General features: G+C 41.3%; 1 protein-coding gene across 1 annotated transcript; it reads left to right on the top strand.

The window, feature by feature from the left end:
* Window positions 1-580: 580 nt before the first annotated feature.
* ano9b (anoctamin 9b) lies at window positions 581-11,467 on the top strand (the record flags this gene model as incomplete). The annotated part of the gene is made up of 24 exons (XM_084154535.1): window positions 581-604; window positions 2,269-2,340; window positions 2,488-2,610; window positions 2,806-2,948; window positions 3,043-3,092; window positions 3,210-3,268; window positions 3,428-3,507; window positions 4,532-4,666; window positions 4,816-4,909; window positions 5,003-5,063; window positions 5,165-5,247; window positions 5,490-5,594; window positions 5,725-5,889; window positions 5,969-6,005; window positions 6,178-6,289; window positions 6,595-6,652; window positions 6,770-6,867; window positions 7,222-7,421; window positions 7,631-7,783; window positions 7,894-8,038; window positions 8,698-8,820; window positions 9,098-9,191; window positions 9,525-9,637; window positions 9,803-11,467. 24 exons carry the CDS (start codon window positions 581-583, stop codon window positions 9,834-9,836), a joined length of 2,361 nt encoding a protein of 786 aa, XP_084010661.1. The 3' UTR covers window positions 9,837-11,467.
* Window positions 11,468-13,023: the final 1,556 nt, after the last annotated feature.

Below are 13,023 nucleotides of genomic sequence, written 5' to 3'. Positions count from 1 at the left end.
TTTTCCGTGGCTGATGTGAAGCCAATAGTGTTTAATTTTTGATTAATCAAGAAGTTAACCAACGTGGTATCATTATATTACAGTATTTGATGAATGTACTTATGAGTTTCATAGACATTGCTACATTCATATCAGCATCAAATAATTAAATGCATTCGTTGGTTTCACAGATATGCCAAAGCACAATCATTTGCATGCACTTTCAGGGGTGAAGAGATACAAAGAGCCTGAGTTTTGGTCACTAACTGTAGACCTATTAAACGACAGCGACTGTCCTATTATGACCAGACGGCCGCATTGCTATTCCACGGGAAGCGCTCAATATCAACGCCTCACCTTTGAGAAGCAGTGACGCTACCTACCTGAAAGCAATTGACTCAGAAACGCGGAAGTGAAGTCATCTTATTTTTTAGCTCAGTACATAAGTTTTTTATATTTTATTTTTAGTATAATTACAGCTCCCTGTCTGAAGTAGGGGTAAACGTTTCGTGAGTAATGAAGAAAACGGTGCTCCAACGACAGAAGATGTGAATGGGGAATTTCAATATTCGCTCAATTTGGATTACGATTGTATTGCAACATGTACTTCAAGGATCAAGAGCAGGTGAGGAAAAGTATTTATAAACAACTCACCTGCAAACCATTTAAGAAATACGTTTTCATGTAGCCTACAGTATTTTGAAGGAGTATAAAATCAATTTGTGATCAGTTGGACTGAATAATGTAATTTTAAAATGCTACTCACTCATGAATTATGGCAATGAAACTGCTTTTTAGATACTTTTCTGAGGTGACAGTCATAGCAAATCTTAGGTTCAAATCTATTTCCGTCTAGCAATAACTGCTGTATCAGAAATCAATATGTTTGTGTGTGAGTATGCTGAGTTGTGTTATGTTACTGTACCAAAAGTGGTCTACAGTGCCTTATCTATGGACTAGATGTGGGTCAAACGTTACACACGCCCTCATATTACAGGTGTTTTATTTGGGCTGACAGCACAGGACTGTGGCTCATTGTAGCTGAGGTTCCCTGAAACTATTTTCTCCCTCAGAGTAGTATGACCATGTATAGGCTAGATTCATTGCAGCGGCTAAAATAGATAAATAATCAAAAATCCCAGACCAATTTAAAATATCTCAGATTTAAAGGTCACTTATCTGGCCTTTGGGTTCTAAAGCACAACTTCACTCAAAGTCGGCTGAACAGTCTCCCACCATGATCCTCATCTAAAGCATGCAGATCTTTGTGGTCCTCTGTAGTTCAATTGGTAGAGCACGGCGCTTGTAACGCCAGGGTAGTGGGTTCGATCCCCGGGACCACCCATACGTAGAAATGTATGCGCACATGACTAGGTCGCTTTGGATAAAAGCGTCTGCTAAATGGCATATTATTATTATTTGAGAAATTGTCAGGTATCAGCTTTTTACCCTGGACCATGTTGCTATGAAGAGTGTCTATGATTTATGTGATGCTGAGGCCTGATATATGACAGCTCTCCTCTGGCAACCCATGCCATATCCACTACACAGTACCCTACATCAGAGCCAGCCTCCTTTCAACGTTTGCCTGGTCTTCTTGGCTGTGCTACTGGTGAAACAGGTTACCTCATTAAAGCTTATGCAAGTGCACTAAAGAGGGTTGTAGTGGCACACCTCCAAAATATGATTAGTCAAGATTGGATCATCTCTCGAGACATAGCAGAGCATAGAACTCAGTGTGGCCTTAGAATACAACATTTATATTTTGTTCAGAGGTGTAAATAATCCCATCGTTTTATACAGAAAAAGCCTACAAGCCCTCCCACCCATTCAGTGTGAGGAGCAGTCTATGGAACATTTTCACTGACGGCGTGTTGGGGCCTGTAATCTGGAAAAGACTGTCGGAGTCTGGAAGAATGAAAGCGAAAGACTGACAGGTCTTAGAGAGAAACATGCATAACAACAGATATGGCAAGAGGGATGGCCCAGTTGCCTTTATTTGTTTTACCCCTCTGCTATAAGAGGTGTGTTATTGACATCTCATGGACCAACTGTAAAAAGGAATTAGGTTAGTATCCCTTTTTTCGACACAGGCTAGTGAGGCCACAATGACGATTTGGCTGTAGTGAATGACCATTATGTGAAATGAGTTAGCTGAGAGGTTCCTTGTGCTCCATGCTGACTGGCACATGCCTGGCAGACCACTGCAGTGAGGTGGGGAGGAGGACCAGACCCTGTATCACTAGATAGAGATGTCACATTGTTCCTCTTCATTACCCTGTGTTTTAGGATGGTATTGAGCTGCAGGAGAGAAACAGGGATGGCTTTGACAATACCATGGAGGCATTACTCCCAACTCTGGTAAGACACAACACAACACACACCATCTATTTATATCACTGCATTCGTAACTTAGAGACATACATAGTCATACAGGTGATAATTAATCAACCTGTTTGTATGACACAGTACCTAGAATGCAGAAAGCCTTGTGTATGTTTCCCACAGCACCAGCAGAGGACATATGATTATGTTTTAGTTGCTGACAAAGTTGAGGAGCAGGAAAACCCAACATTTCTGAAGCAGATCGCTTTTATTGACCACCTGAGGAAGAAAAACATGAAAGTGACAGTGAGTTTGTTGCTTGATTGAATCACGCTTAAATTCCATATGGAGCAATGTCGAGGAAATGTTACTTTACTGGGATGTGTCCAACTGTAGAGAATGGGTGAAAGTTAAACTGTAACATCATGGCCAATCTTCCCAAAATGATCACATTTCTCCTGGTTCAATGCTCATCATGAACTTTGCCTGTTTTTGTGTCAGAAAATCCTTCATGATGACAAGGTGTTTTATGGTGTCCGGGCCCCGAAGGAGACCTTTGACAAGTACAGGTACCTACTAAAAGTGTCTGATGCTTGCAACTGGAGCGGCGACCGGAAGAGTGTCAGGATCCCTCACTCAACCAGGTGAGACACATTGAACTCTCACTCTTGCCATTCCATATGCAAATAACGTTCACTTCCAACATGTCCTCTTACCTTGTTCCTGTTTTTCGTTCAGGATCAGAGTAGTGCATTACATCCTACACCACACCCATATCAACACAGGAGGTAAGTGAAGCGCTCCCTCCATATGTCTATCCATCCATTGATCTCTTTAACAACATATTTATCCCTGACCTCAATTGTTCGGCACTTCTAACCCTCCTTTTCATTTCAACACAACAGAGAACCTCAGAGAGCTCCAGGAGAAGGGTGTCTTTGAGGCCACGTTCTGCCTGCATGAGGTAAAAAAAAACATCTCCTCAATTATTCGTATACCTGATTACTTATTCAATTTTGAGGGGCATTGTAGCTGTTTATGCCTTGTATGATCATAAGTAGCCCATATGAAATTCATTGATGTGAAATACATCTACAGTAGGAGCCTCTTTCTGTTTTTATAGAGGAGCAAGCAAAAGATGTTGAAACAAAAGTGGGCACGATGGTCTGCTCTCTTTACCGCCCAGCCTGTCGATGATGTCAGGTAAGACCTTCTGTATATCCTGCTGTGTTTCTGTGCCTTTTGGTTTCACAGTGGCCTTTTCTCAATTGGATTTGCTCAACTCCTGCATCCTCTCAACTCCGTCCTCTCTGGCCTCCTTTTGAAAAAGGTCATAGGTAATCGAGGAGAGGCGGCGAGAAGGGGGAAAGTGGACGAAATTGTGCTTGTATGAAATTAGACTTCTCCTCTGATCACACGTGAACGAATGTAGCTAGCTAGTTGTGCAAGACATGTTATAGATAAATGTTTGCATGCTTTTCTCCTTCAAGAAAACAATAGCTGATTCAAAGAGGGTGTGGGAGATTTCAAAACCCTTCCGTGAAGGACTCGTGTAGGATTCACTTCTGCTTCCACACCAAAATGAGGCTATCGAGGAAGGGAGGACTGTCTTCCGTTTCCCTACAAAAATGGACACTCTCCTTGACCACTTATCGGTTTCTGGGTCACGGAGGAGAGAGGGTGGAGAACAGACTTTTGTCCAAATAGGAAAAGGCCTATCTCTCTCGCTTTCAAAGCAATTAACTCTGTTACCAGGAAGTATGCCAGCTCGTGGTTTTATCCACATAGAACTTTGGGTTTGCCGATGCAGCCAAATGTGATGTGCTTATCTAAAGCAGGGTTTCCCAAACTCGGTCCTGGGGCCCCCCTGGGTGCACATTTTGGTTTTTGCCCTAGCACCACACAGCTGATTTAAAATAACCAACTCATCAAGCTTTGTTTGAATCAGCTAAGAACAGCCCTTAGCTGTGGTATATTGGCCATATACCACACCCCCTCATGGCTTATTGCTTAAATATACAGCATGCATATAGGAATACAACATGTCATTTACCTCAGTGGCGTGAAAGGGAAATTATCAAGATGACACTAAACTGTGAAACTAAACTCCATGTTAATTAATAAATAAAAAACCTGGAAACCTACTAAGGGGTGTTAACTGAATAGGAATGTCCTTTTTCTGGTTTGAATTTGAGCATGCAAACTGAAATGTATCTGTATCTGTCAGGAGTTACTTTGGAGAGAAGGTGGCTCTGTATTACCTGTGGTTGGGCTGGTACACCATCCTGCTGGTCCCTGCAGCCCTTCTGGGTGTGATTGTGTTCCTGTATGCACTGGCTTTCTTCAACACCAGCCCCCTCATGTGAGATGACAGACCCACTGAGCCAAACTCTTTATTAAGCTGATTGATGCTGACATTTTAGTATGAAGAAAAAATAGGTTACATGGAGTTGCTCCTCTTTAAAACTCTCATGTGTTTCTGAAGGTGCATTGTGTGTCTTCATATTACAGAAAGGAGGTCTGTGAGTCTGACACCGTTATGTGCCCGAGGTGTGACAAATGGTGTCAAGTATGGCAGCTGCGTGACACCTGTACCTACGCCAAGGTAACTCATGTCATTCTACCATACTGCATTGCAAACTTTACTATTTAAAAAATAGTTCATAAAGTTTATGTTCAAAATGTGTCTTGTGTGCAGATGAGTCATCTGTTTGACAATGAGGGGACGGTGGCCTTTGCTATGTTCATGGCAGTCTGGGGTAAGTCTCCACAGGATAAAACTGATTCATTCCATCCATTACATTTTTAATTCAGATAAATCTTGACTTTGTCATGACTTGTGTCCTTTAAATTTTTCCAGCTACCATTTTTCTGGAGCTGTGGAAGAGACACAAAGCAACGTTTGTGTCCAAATGGAAAGTCTTTGACTGGTGTGAGGAAGAGGTACGGCTTCACTTAGGCTTAAGAAACCATTATATGTCTGGATATACTGTACACTATAGGATGGTTTTAGCATGATTTAGGTTGTCTGTTACTCAATGATATTACCCAATCATATACTCTTTCAAATAACAAAAACAATGTCCCGTTGATTACTGTCATCTTATGGTAGGGACCCATTGTGTGATTGATATGACCTCAGATGCTGTGGTATAATCCTGAATATTGTTCCATCTGGCCTGCAGGAGGAGCTCATCCTGGGAGTAGTGAATGATCCAGACTGCCATCCCAAAGAGTTCCGCCATTCTTATCTGCGCAGCACTCTAGTCCTTGTCCTGGTCACTCTCATGGTCAGTCCCAGTCAGTCACTCAGTGCCATATTGCATAACATATGTAGCAGTTTTCATCCTGGGCCATACCTGTGCTTAGCTCAGGTTCAGTCAATGTTGTTCTCTCACTGTGTGTGTGTTCTCTTACCAGTTGGTTCTGATCATCGGGCTGACCCAGGCTCTGGTGGTGTTCCGTGTGGTTGCTACTGTGCTGTTGTCAGAGGGAACATGGGAGTTTGTAAGGGACCATGCCAACACTGTAGCAGTAATGCTGGGTGCTGTACTACACTACATCACCATGCAAGTTATGACCAGAGTAAGTTTAGCTTCAACCAGCAACCTTTGTCATGTAGACCTGCACAGTCCCTAACTCTTCTCCTCTCTTACCCGGATAGATCAACAAGGCGGTGGCCTTCAAGCTGTGTGAGATAGGTGAGTCTGAAGAGGAACATCTTCATTTGGATGAGCAGAACATATGTTTGCATTGAACATTTTCATTTACAATCAAGCATGTACATGTTCATCTCTGTTATTCTATCAGATGGAATTGTACATAGCAAAGTGAGTCAGTGAATTAAGTTAATGTTGCTGCTCTTGCCTGCAGAGAAGACACAGTCATTTGCGGCCACTGAGAGGAGCTTCACTGTCAAGATGTTTACCTTCCAGTTCTTCACCCTCTTCTCCTCACTCATATATGTGGCATTTTTCCTGGGCAGGTACGGAGTGCAATGTGTGTGTGCATGTGTGTAGTGTTAATATTTGTCTCAGGCTGACAGTATATGGCCTAGAGATTGCAGACTAGCCTAAAACCAAGGGGAAAACAGTTGGTAAGGTACTGCTCTGTGTCAGCTGTCATGGGCAGCCTAGCTGTATGGAGAATGTGCTTTCTGTATCCACAAGTGTCCATGTATCTGTGATCCTTCAAATGTTTGAATCCTGAACTGTAAATGTGTAAGTATTATACATGTTTATGCATATGTGCTTACATTTAATGAATCTAACACGCTGTTCTTGTGCATAGGATAAACGGTCGCCCAGGTAGCTATGTTCGTATTTCTGGTAAATGGAGATTGGAGGAGGTGGGTGTCTCATCGCTATTTAAAAAAAGTATTACTTAACATGGGATTATGATACGGTTGAACGGTTTGGAGTGTCTTTGTAATGTTACCATCTCTGCCTTTTCCTGTCCTTGCCAGTGTCATCCCAGTGGCTGCCTCACTGACCTCTTCATTCAAATGGCCATCATCATGTTGCTCAAACAGACACTGAATAACATCTTTGAGTTTACTGTGCCGTAAGTACAGTATATAGCTATGCTTATCTACCTGCTTAACATAGATACATTCTGCGAAAATGAATAGGTGGATTTTTTTTCTCACCTTTATTTAACCAGGTAAGCCAGTTGAGAACAAGTTCTCATTTACAACTGCGACCTGGCCAAGATAAAGCATAAATAATAAGCCCTTTGATGTGTTGAATAAGCTTTTGGTAACGCAAATAAACGTTTGACTGTCACAGTCAGATGATAAAACCTCATGCAAATATTAATTATAGTTAATGAATTGAATGAATTATAATGAATTGAATTAGACATCCAAAGTGGAGCATCATACTTTCTCACTTTAGGATGTCCTATGTCATTGTGCAGCTGGTTAAAGAGTTACTTCAGAAGGACTACAACTGAGAAGCTGGAGAGGAAGTGTGGCCACTGCTACAAAAAGGCATGTCACGAAGAGGAGAAGAGGGGCCATGACCCATGTGATATCTGCAAGCTGCGGGATTGGCTGCGCAACTACGATCTGAATGACGTCAACTCTTTCAGTCTCTTCAATGAGTTTCTGGAAATGGGTGCGTCACATGACCAAGTCTCATTGTCTCTCTAAGTCCCACGTCTTCATTTATTTCACCGAAGTGATTCTCTCTATCTCTCTCTTACACTGTAATTCATGGTCTGTTTTATGTTAAATGATTCTGCCCAGTTGTTTTTATTGACTTCCCAATCCCCTGTATTGAATGTAGAATCTCTGTTGCGTTATTACACTCTTCTCTCCATGCAGTTGTTCAGTACAGTTTCACCACCATCTTTGTGGCGGCCTTCCCTCTGGCCCCTCTACTGGCTCTCATCAACAACATCTTTGAGATCCGTCTGGATGCCATCAAGATGGTCAGCTTGGAACGTAGATTAGTCCCCAAGAAAACCAATGATATTGGTGAGTTAAAACAGTATATGTAAAAGCTTGTGCGTCCCTGGTAAACTCCTCACCATGTTTATGTTTCTGCTTGTATGTATTTGTGCTCATCCCATAATATGATTCCTCAGGTATATGGACCAAGGTTCTGGAAGCTATTGGTGTTCTGGCTGTCATTGCCAATGGGCTAGTCATTGGGGTGTCCTCAGACTTCATCCCTCGGCTGGTCTACCGCTACCACTACGGACCCTGTGCCAACGGGGAAGCTGATGTACAGTAAGTTCTACTGTAGCACCTTGTGCAGTGACTGGTGCATGGGTTGAACCTAGAGTAGACCATTCACAGAGCATGGTCTGGAGTCTTAAAGCAATGAATGCCATAGTAATAATGTTGATAATGTCATCTGATAGAAAGACTATATTCGCTACTGTCTCTCTCTATTGAAACTGTTCCAAAGGCTTTGTAAGGCAGATCGAGTTAAACATTTCCCTAGTTTAGTCTTTATTGGCGTAAGTAACCATGCTGCCCTCATGTGGGCAAATGGGTTTATTTGCATATGAAACAAAGCACTGTGGGTAACCTCTGGTGGCAGATGTCAAAGACATCCTAAAGTTGTAATAATACTGACTCGCCATGTTACCATGTGACTATTTGTTTGCCCTTCAAGCTGTTTGTGAAAAAGGCTCTCAGTTTAGTTCTGTTTCCAAATTCCCAGACAATTGGATATGGAAATGTATTTCCAATATGATTTTGCATAAGCAAGCTGTCTTGTACCTACAAAAGTTGTATGCTTTTAAATGAATGTTTTGTGTTGATTTGTGGGCCATAATTTTTTGGGTTCTCTAAACGGTTAGCTGCATAAAACTTCATGAGTTGGAGAAGGGTACTGCAGGTTTGCTTTTATATGACCATAATCCCTTTTTTCCCTCTTATAGCTGTATGAAGGGCTATATCAACGACACCCTATCCACTGCTCATATAACAGACCTGAACGTGCGTAAGGACTTTTCCCCCAGTCAACTGATCACAGAGAGCGGCTTCAATGTTACACAATGCAGGTGGGCATCTGTGAGGCACAACTAGGTCAATACTACCACTACGGAAGCCACTATTTACCAAAGCCTGGCTCAACCCTACAGCCCATCTCTTAATATTAACTGAGTGTTTGTATAATCAGAAACCAAAGCAACCAATTATCCCCAGGCATCCATACATGTAGCTACAGTCTATACAGTCACAAAGAGAAAGCAACCCAGTCCAGTGATACCAATAGTTGTTGAGAGAAATTGGTAGTTGGGGGAGACTGTTGATTGTGAAACTGGTGTGTGTTTCCAGCTATAAAGACTACAGAAGTGATGTTGACTACAGCCTCACTTCCCAGTTCTGGCTCATCATGGCTGTACGCTTTGCCTTCGTCGTCCTATTTGAGGTACGTCTTTCTTTGCATCTGTGATTGTGGCACATAAGGAATCACTGAATTCCATGTTATTGATTTTAATTAAGCTCTGCACCCACAATAAAATCAGACATTATTTAAAGTGCATTTAAAATTGTGACACACTAAAACAATAAAACTAAAGATATAAAAGCAAACACAAAGGATGTCTAAAACAATAAAATCACTTATTAAAGGCCAAGCTAAAAAGGTGGGTTTAGGGTTTTGTCAAAACCTTATCCTTGCAACTCCAAATGGCCATTGAGCAATGCCAAATATCATGGATTTGATTCAACAAGCCTGTCTGTCTCTCACCTCTCTCTGTAGCATGTAGTGGTCATCTTTAAATTCATTGCTGCCTGGTTTGTGCCTGACTCCCCCATGTTGGTGAAGAACCACAGACTGAAGGATAAACTCAGGAGACTCAAAGAGGAACTACAGTGAGTTTAAACATACTGTATGATTATAGACTACCACAATATTCCTTGTATGAACATGTATTATAAAGTGTTGCCGTACTTCAGCTGCATGGAACTTATTATCACCATAGTGTGAATAGCTATTTCCATGATCTGATTAAAACAAATGGTTGTGTGTGTTGACAGGGATATGAAGTACAGCCAGTCCACAGATGTGTGATGACCGTGACGGAGGGACATCCTGAGACATGACCAGCATGACACATGACTTTGAAGACTTGAAAAAAGACTAATTAAAAGTGATGCTCTCTGCACTGACCTGAGATCAGCATCTTACAGTATAGCTAGTGCCTGGTCGTTATGAGAGGTAGGACAGCCCCATCTCCCAACACCTCTGAGTTTTCCCCACACGGTCAACACGCTATTTATATCGGTGTGATTAATGGTCACTCGTGGCGCATGCAAACGTATCTTGATAGCCGATCGGGGCGACGAGGTTCTACGGGGATCAGACTGCTCCAAACTCTATTTCACATATAAGCAAAGGTACCCCAATATAAATGAACCAATAGACTGACAGACTGACCCCAGATGCCAAACCACCACTGTGGTTCATAAGAAGAGGTCTATAACATTGTATTTTCTTGAATGACGGATGACCCATACAGTCTACCTAGTAGTAGCCTCTGCTGAGTCCCCAACAACCAGATGTTCCGGTTTTCAGGGGAAATGGAAAGAATGGAAAGAGAGCCTGTGACACGACTTCCGCTTTTGGACATTATCAAGGCGACACTCCATCTTAACTCCTCCTCCACATTTACTGGATTGGTTGAACAGTGTAGAAGAGAACCTCCCCTGACAGTTTTTTTTCTTCTCGTCAAGACCAGTATGTAGAATTTATTTAAAAGGGACCATCGCAGTCTCCCAGAAGTTTGGTTGGTGCGTAAAACGTGTGAATTCAGATAAATAAAAAAGGTATGATGGGTCCTTACTCAAAAAGATGTTGCATAAAGCTTACTTAATTTTTTAAGTGATTTTCACTGCATCAGGGATAGCGTACACAGACTTTTTGACTTTACAGCCTTCTTCAGTGTTTAGATCTATTTTACGCCTGCTACATTAAGTTAACCTAGTGGGGATGCCTATACAGGATCAGAGTTGGGGTTGATTTTGTTTAACAAACTGTACATGCCATACATTGACTCCCCTACTCTGGCCATTATTAATGTTTTACAAAGAGCTGCAGTAGTTTTATTTTTGGTAAGGGTGTGACAACCTGTTTTGTAAATACTGTAGTGATTTTTCCTGTTAATGAACCTGATATGTTCTTGTTTACATGCTTTTAGTAACCTTAATGTTCTCTCAACATATAGAATCACGAAGTGTGTGTATAATGTAATTTATCTTAGTGAAAGATGATTATCTTTGTTATATAATTATGCATCTCCTGACTTTACTTTTAATCCACTGCATTATTTCTTTATTTTATATTAAGTCGGACAAATTTGGTTATTCCGTTTTAAATTCAAACATAGGGTTGCTTTATGTTGTGTGTATGAGCAAGAGTTTTTGTAAAGAATACATTTTTTAAGTATAATTCAGAAATAATTTGAGCCAATACCAATGGACTAAATATGGATATTGTATTGTTGTTCGGAAGGTGCACATTTTGAGTTGCTGTATTGTTTTATACTGTATATTGTACATACAGTATGTGACTGGGTTTTGCTCATCAGTCTCTGTCACCTGAGTGAAAGAGCACTGTATTTTTGTCCATTTGTTTCTCACATTTGATGGACAGACGGGACAACGATTAAAGCCTACAGTGATTTTACTCTCAGCAGAATGTGCACTTGAGGACTCCACTTGTTTTCCTGGTAAGCTAAGTAGACACAATTAACTGCCATTTGGTGGACTGCACCCTGTCTATTTTCCTAACACGTTGAGCCTGATCAACAAACAAACTTTTCACATTAGGTAAGGTAAATGTAAGTAAAAGAAAGAGATAAAAAATAGGTTATAGGGACAATTGGTCCATTTAGAAGGTTGCCATGAAACATCCCTCTATGATCATAGTGTCTGTATACCACAAGAGGGCAGAGTGGTCTTCTCTTCTACAGCCCAAAGTTATATACAGCACTAAACTACCTAACCTACCTTGTGGAAACAGATTTGGCTAAGTGCTGAAAAACAAAAGGGTTCATCTACATGGTCTGCTAAAAGCAGTTTCTAACTACATGTCATCTTACTGTAGCTAAAACTATTAATTCTATCCATGTCCCCTGGCCTGTAATTTCATTGAGAGTTCCTCCCCTCTACTAGTTAAACCCAAAATATTCTCAGTGCTCCAAAACATAAATCCTCTTAGTGGGTTCACTTCATATCCGGAATGCATTCAGTGAGGTTGCAGAAATACTAAGGTCGCACTGAGCATATAAAATATACTTTTGTTCTTACTTTAAAAACTGCATTTTTCGTGGACATATCAGACTAACTCATGGTAGAACAGTTCATCACAATCTTACTTTCTCAATTCTTAACTTTTGTTGTTTCTCACTAAAACTCTCTAACCCCCCTCTCTGGTCTATCTCTGCTGACTATGGATCTCAGAGGAGATAAAAGCAAGCCAAACCCTACTGTGCATTCCAAGGCTTTCTCCGTTCCCTTTATAAGAGGGTTGTTAGCCTGTGTCTTTGCTCTTTATCGGATCCTTTTACTCCCCCACCATTTCCCATGACTTCCCGGAGAAGATCCTTACCCTCTCACCACAGTTCACACCACATAATGTGCTGCCACACTGAGGAACAGTATCTGTAAACTTAAACACCCTGTTTGGCCTGCCGCCAATGAGAACAGTTCCTCCTACAAGAGAAGACAGAGTACTGGGAGCCCAAATGCTTCAGAGCAACCTCCATACTATGTGCATGTAATTCAACTTACCAGTACAAAAGTGAAAACAGAAGTTCCCTTTAGTTAGATTGTATCTTTACAATGCAATTATGTATCATGCCAAACCAATTAAATTATACCATTACTTATGAGAAGCAATTCACCTCACATACTGTAACCTAACACCTCACATACTGTAACCTAACACAGTCTGAGCTAGCCCATGTAGATGAATAATGCAGAGAAATTATGACCTGTGTGTGCAGTGGCCTCAGAGTTGGGTTCAGAGTTGGGATAACTCCCTGTATCAGACACATCCAACTCTACTATGCTTCACTCAGATACACATCAATGTGTCAGAGATTGTACTGGGTAGTACTGTAAAGTCTGGTTTCATATTCAGCACTCCTCAGCACTTTATTTAGACGTCATTATTACAAATTCTTTCTTAGTCATAAATGACACAAGGGTGAGTGAATTTCAGAGGCAGGGAGGGTTTCCGATTAGTAACCATTATG

The sequence above is a fragment of the Coregonus lavaretus genome (assembly GCF_964263955.1).
Source record: "Coregonus lavaretus genome assembly, chromosome: 37".
NCBI classification, from domain to species: Eukaryota; Metazoa; Chordata; class Actinopteri; order Salmoniformes; family Salmonidae; genus Coregonus; species Coregonus lavaretus.
This window is presented reverse-complemented; position numbering and strand designations above follow the sequence as displayed.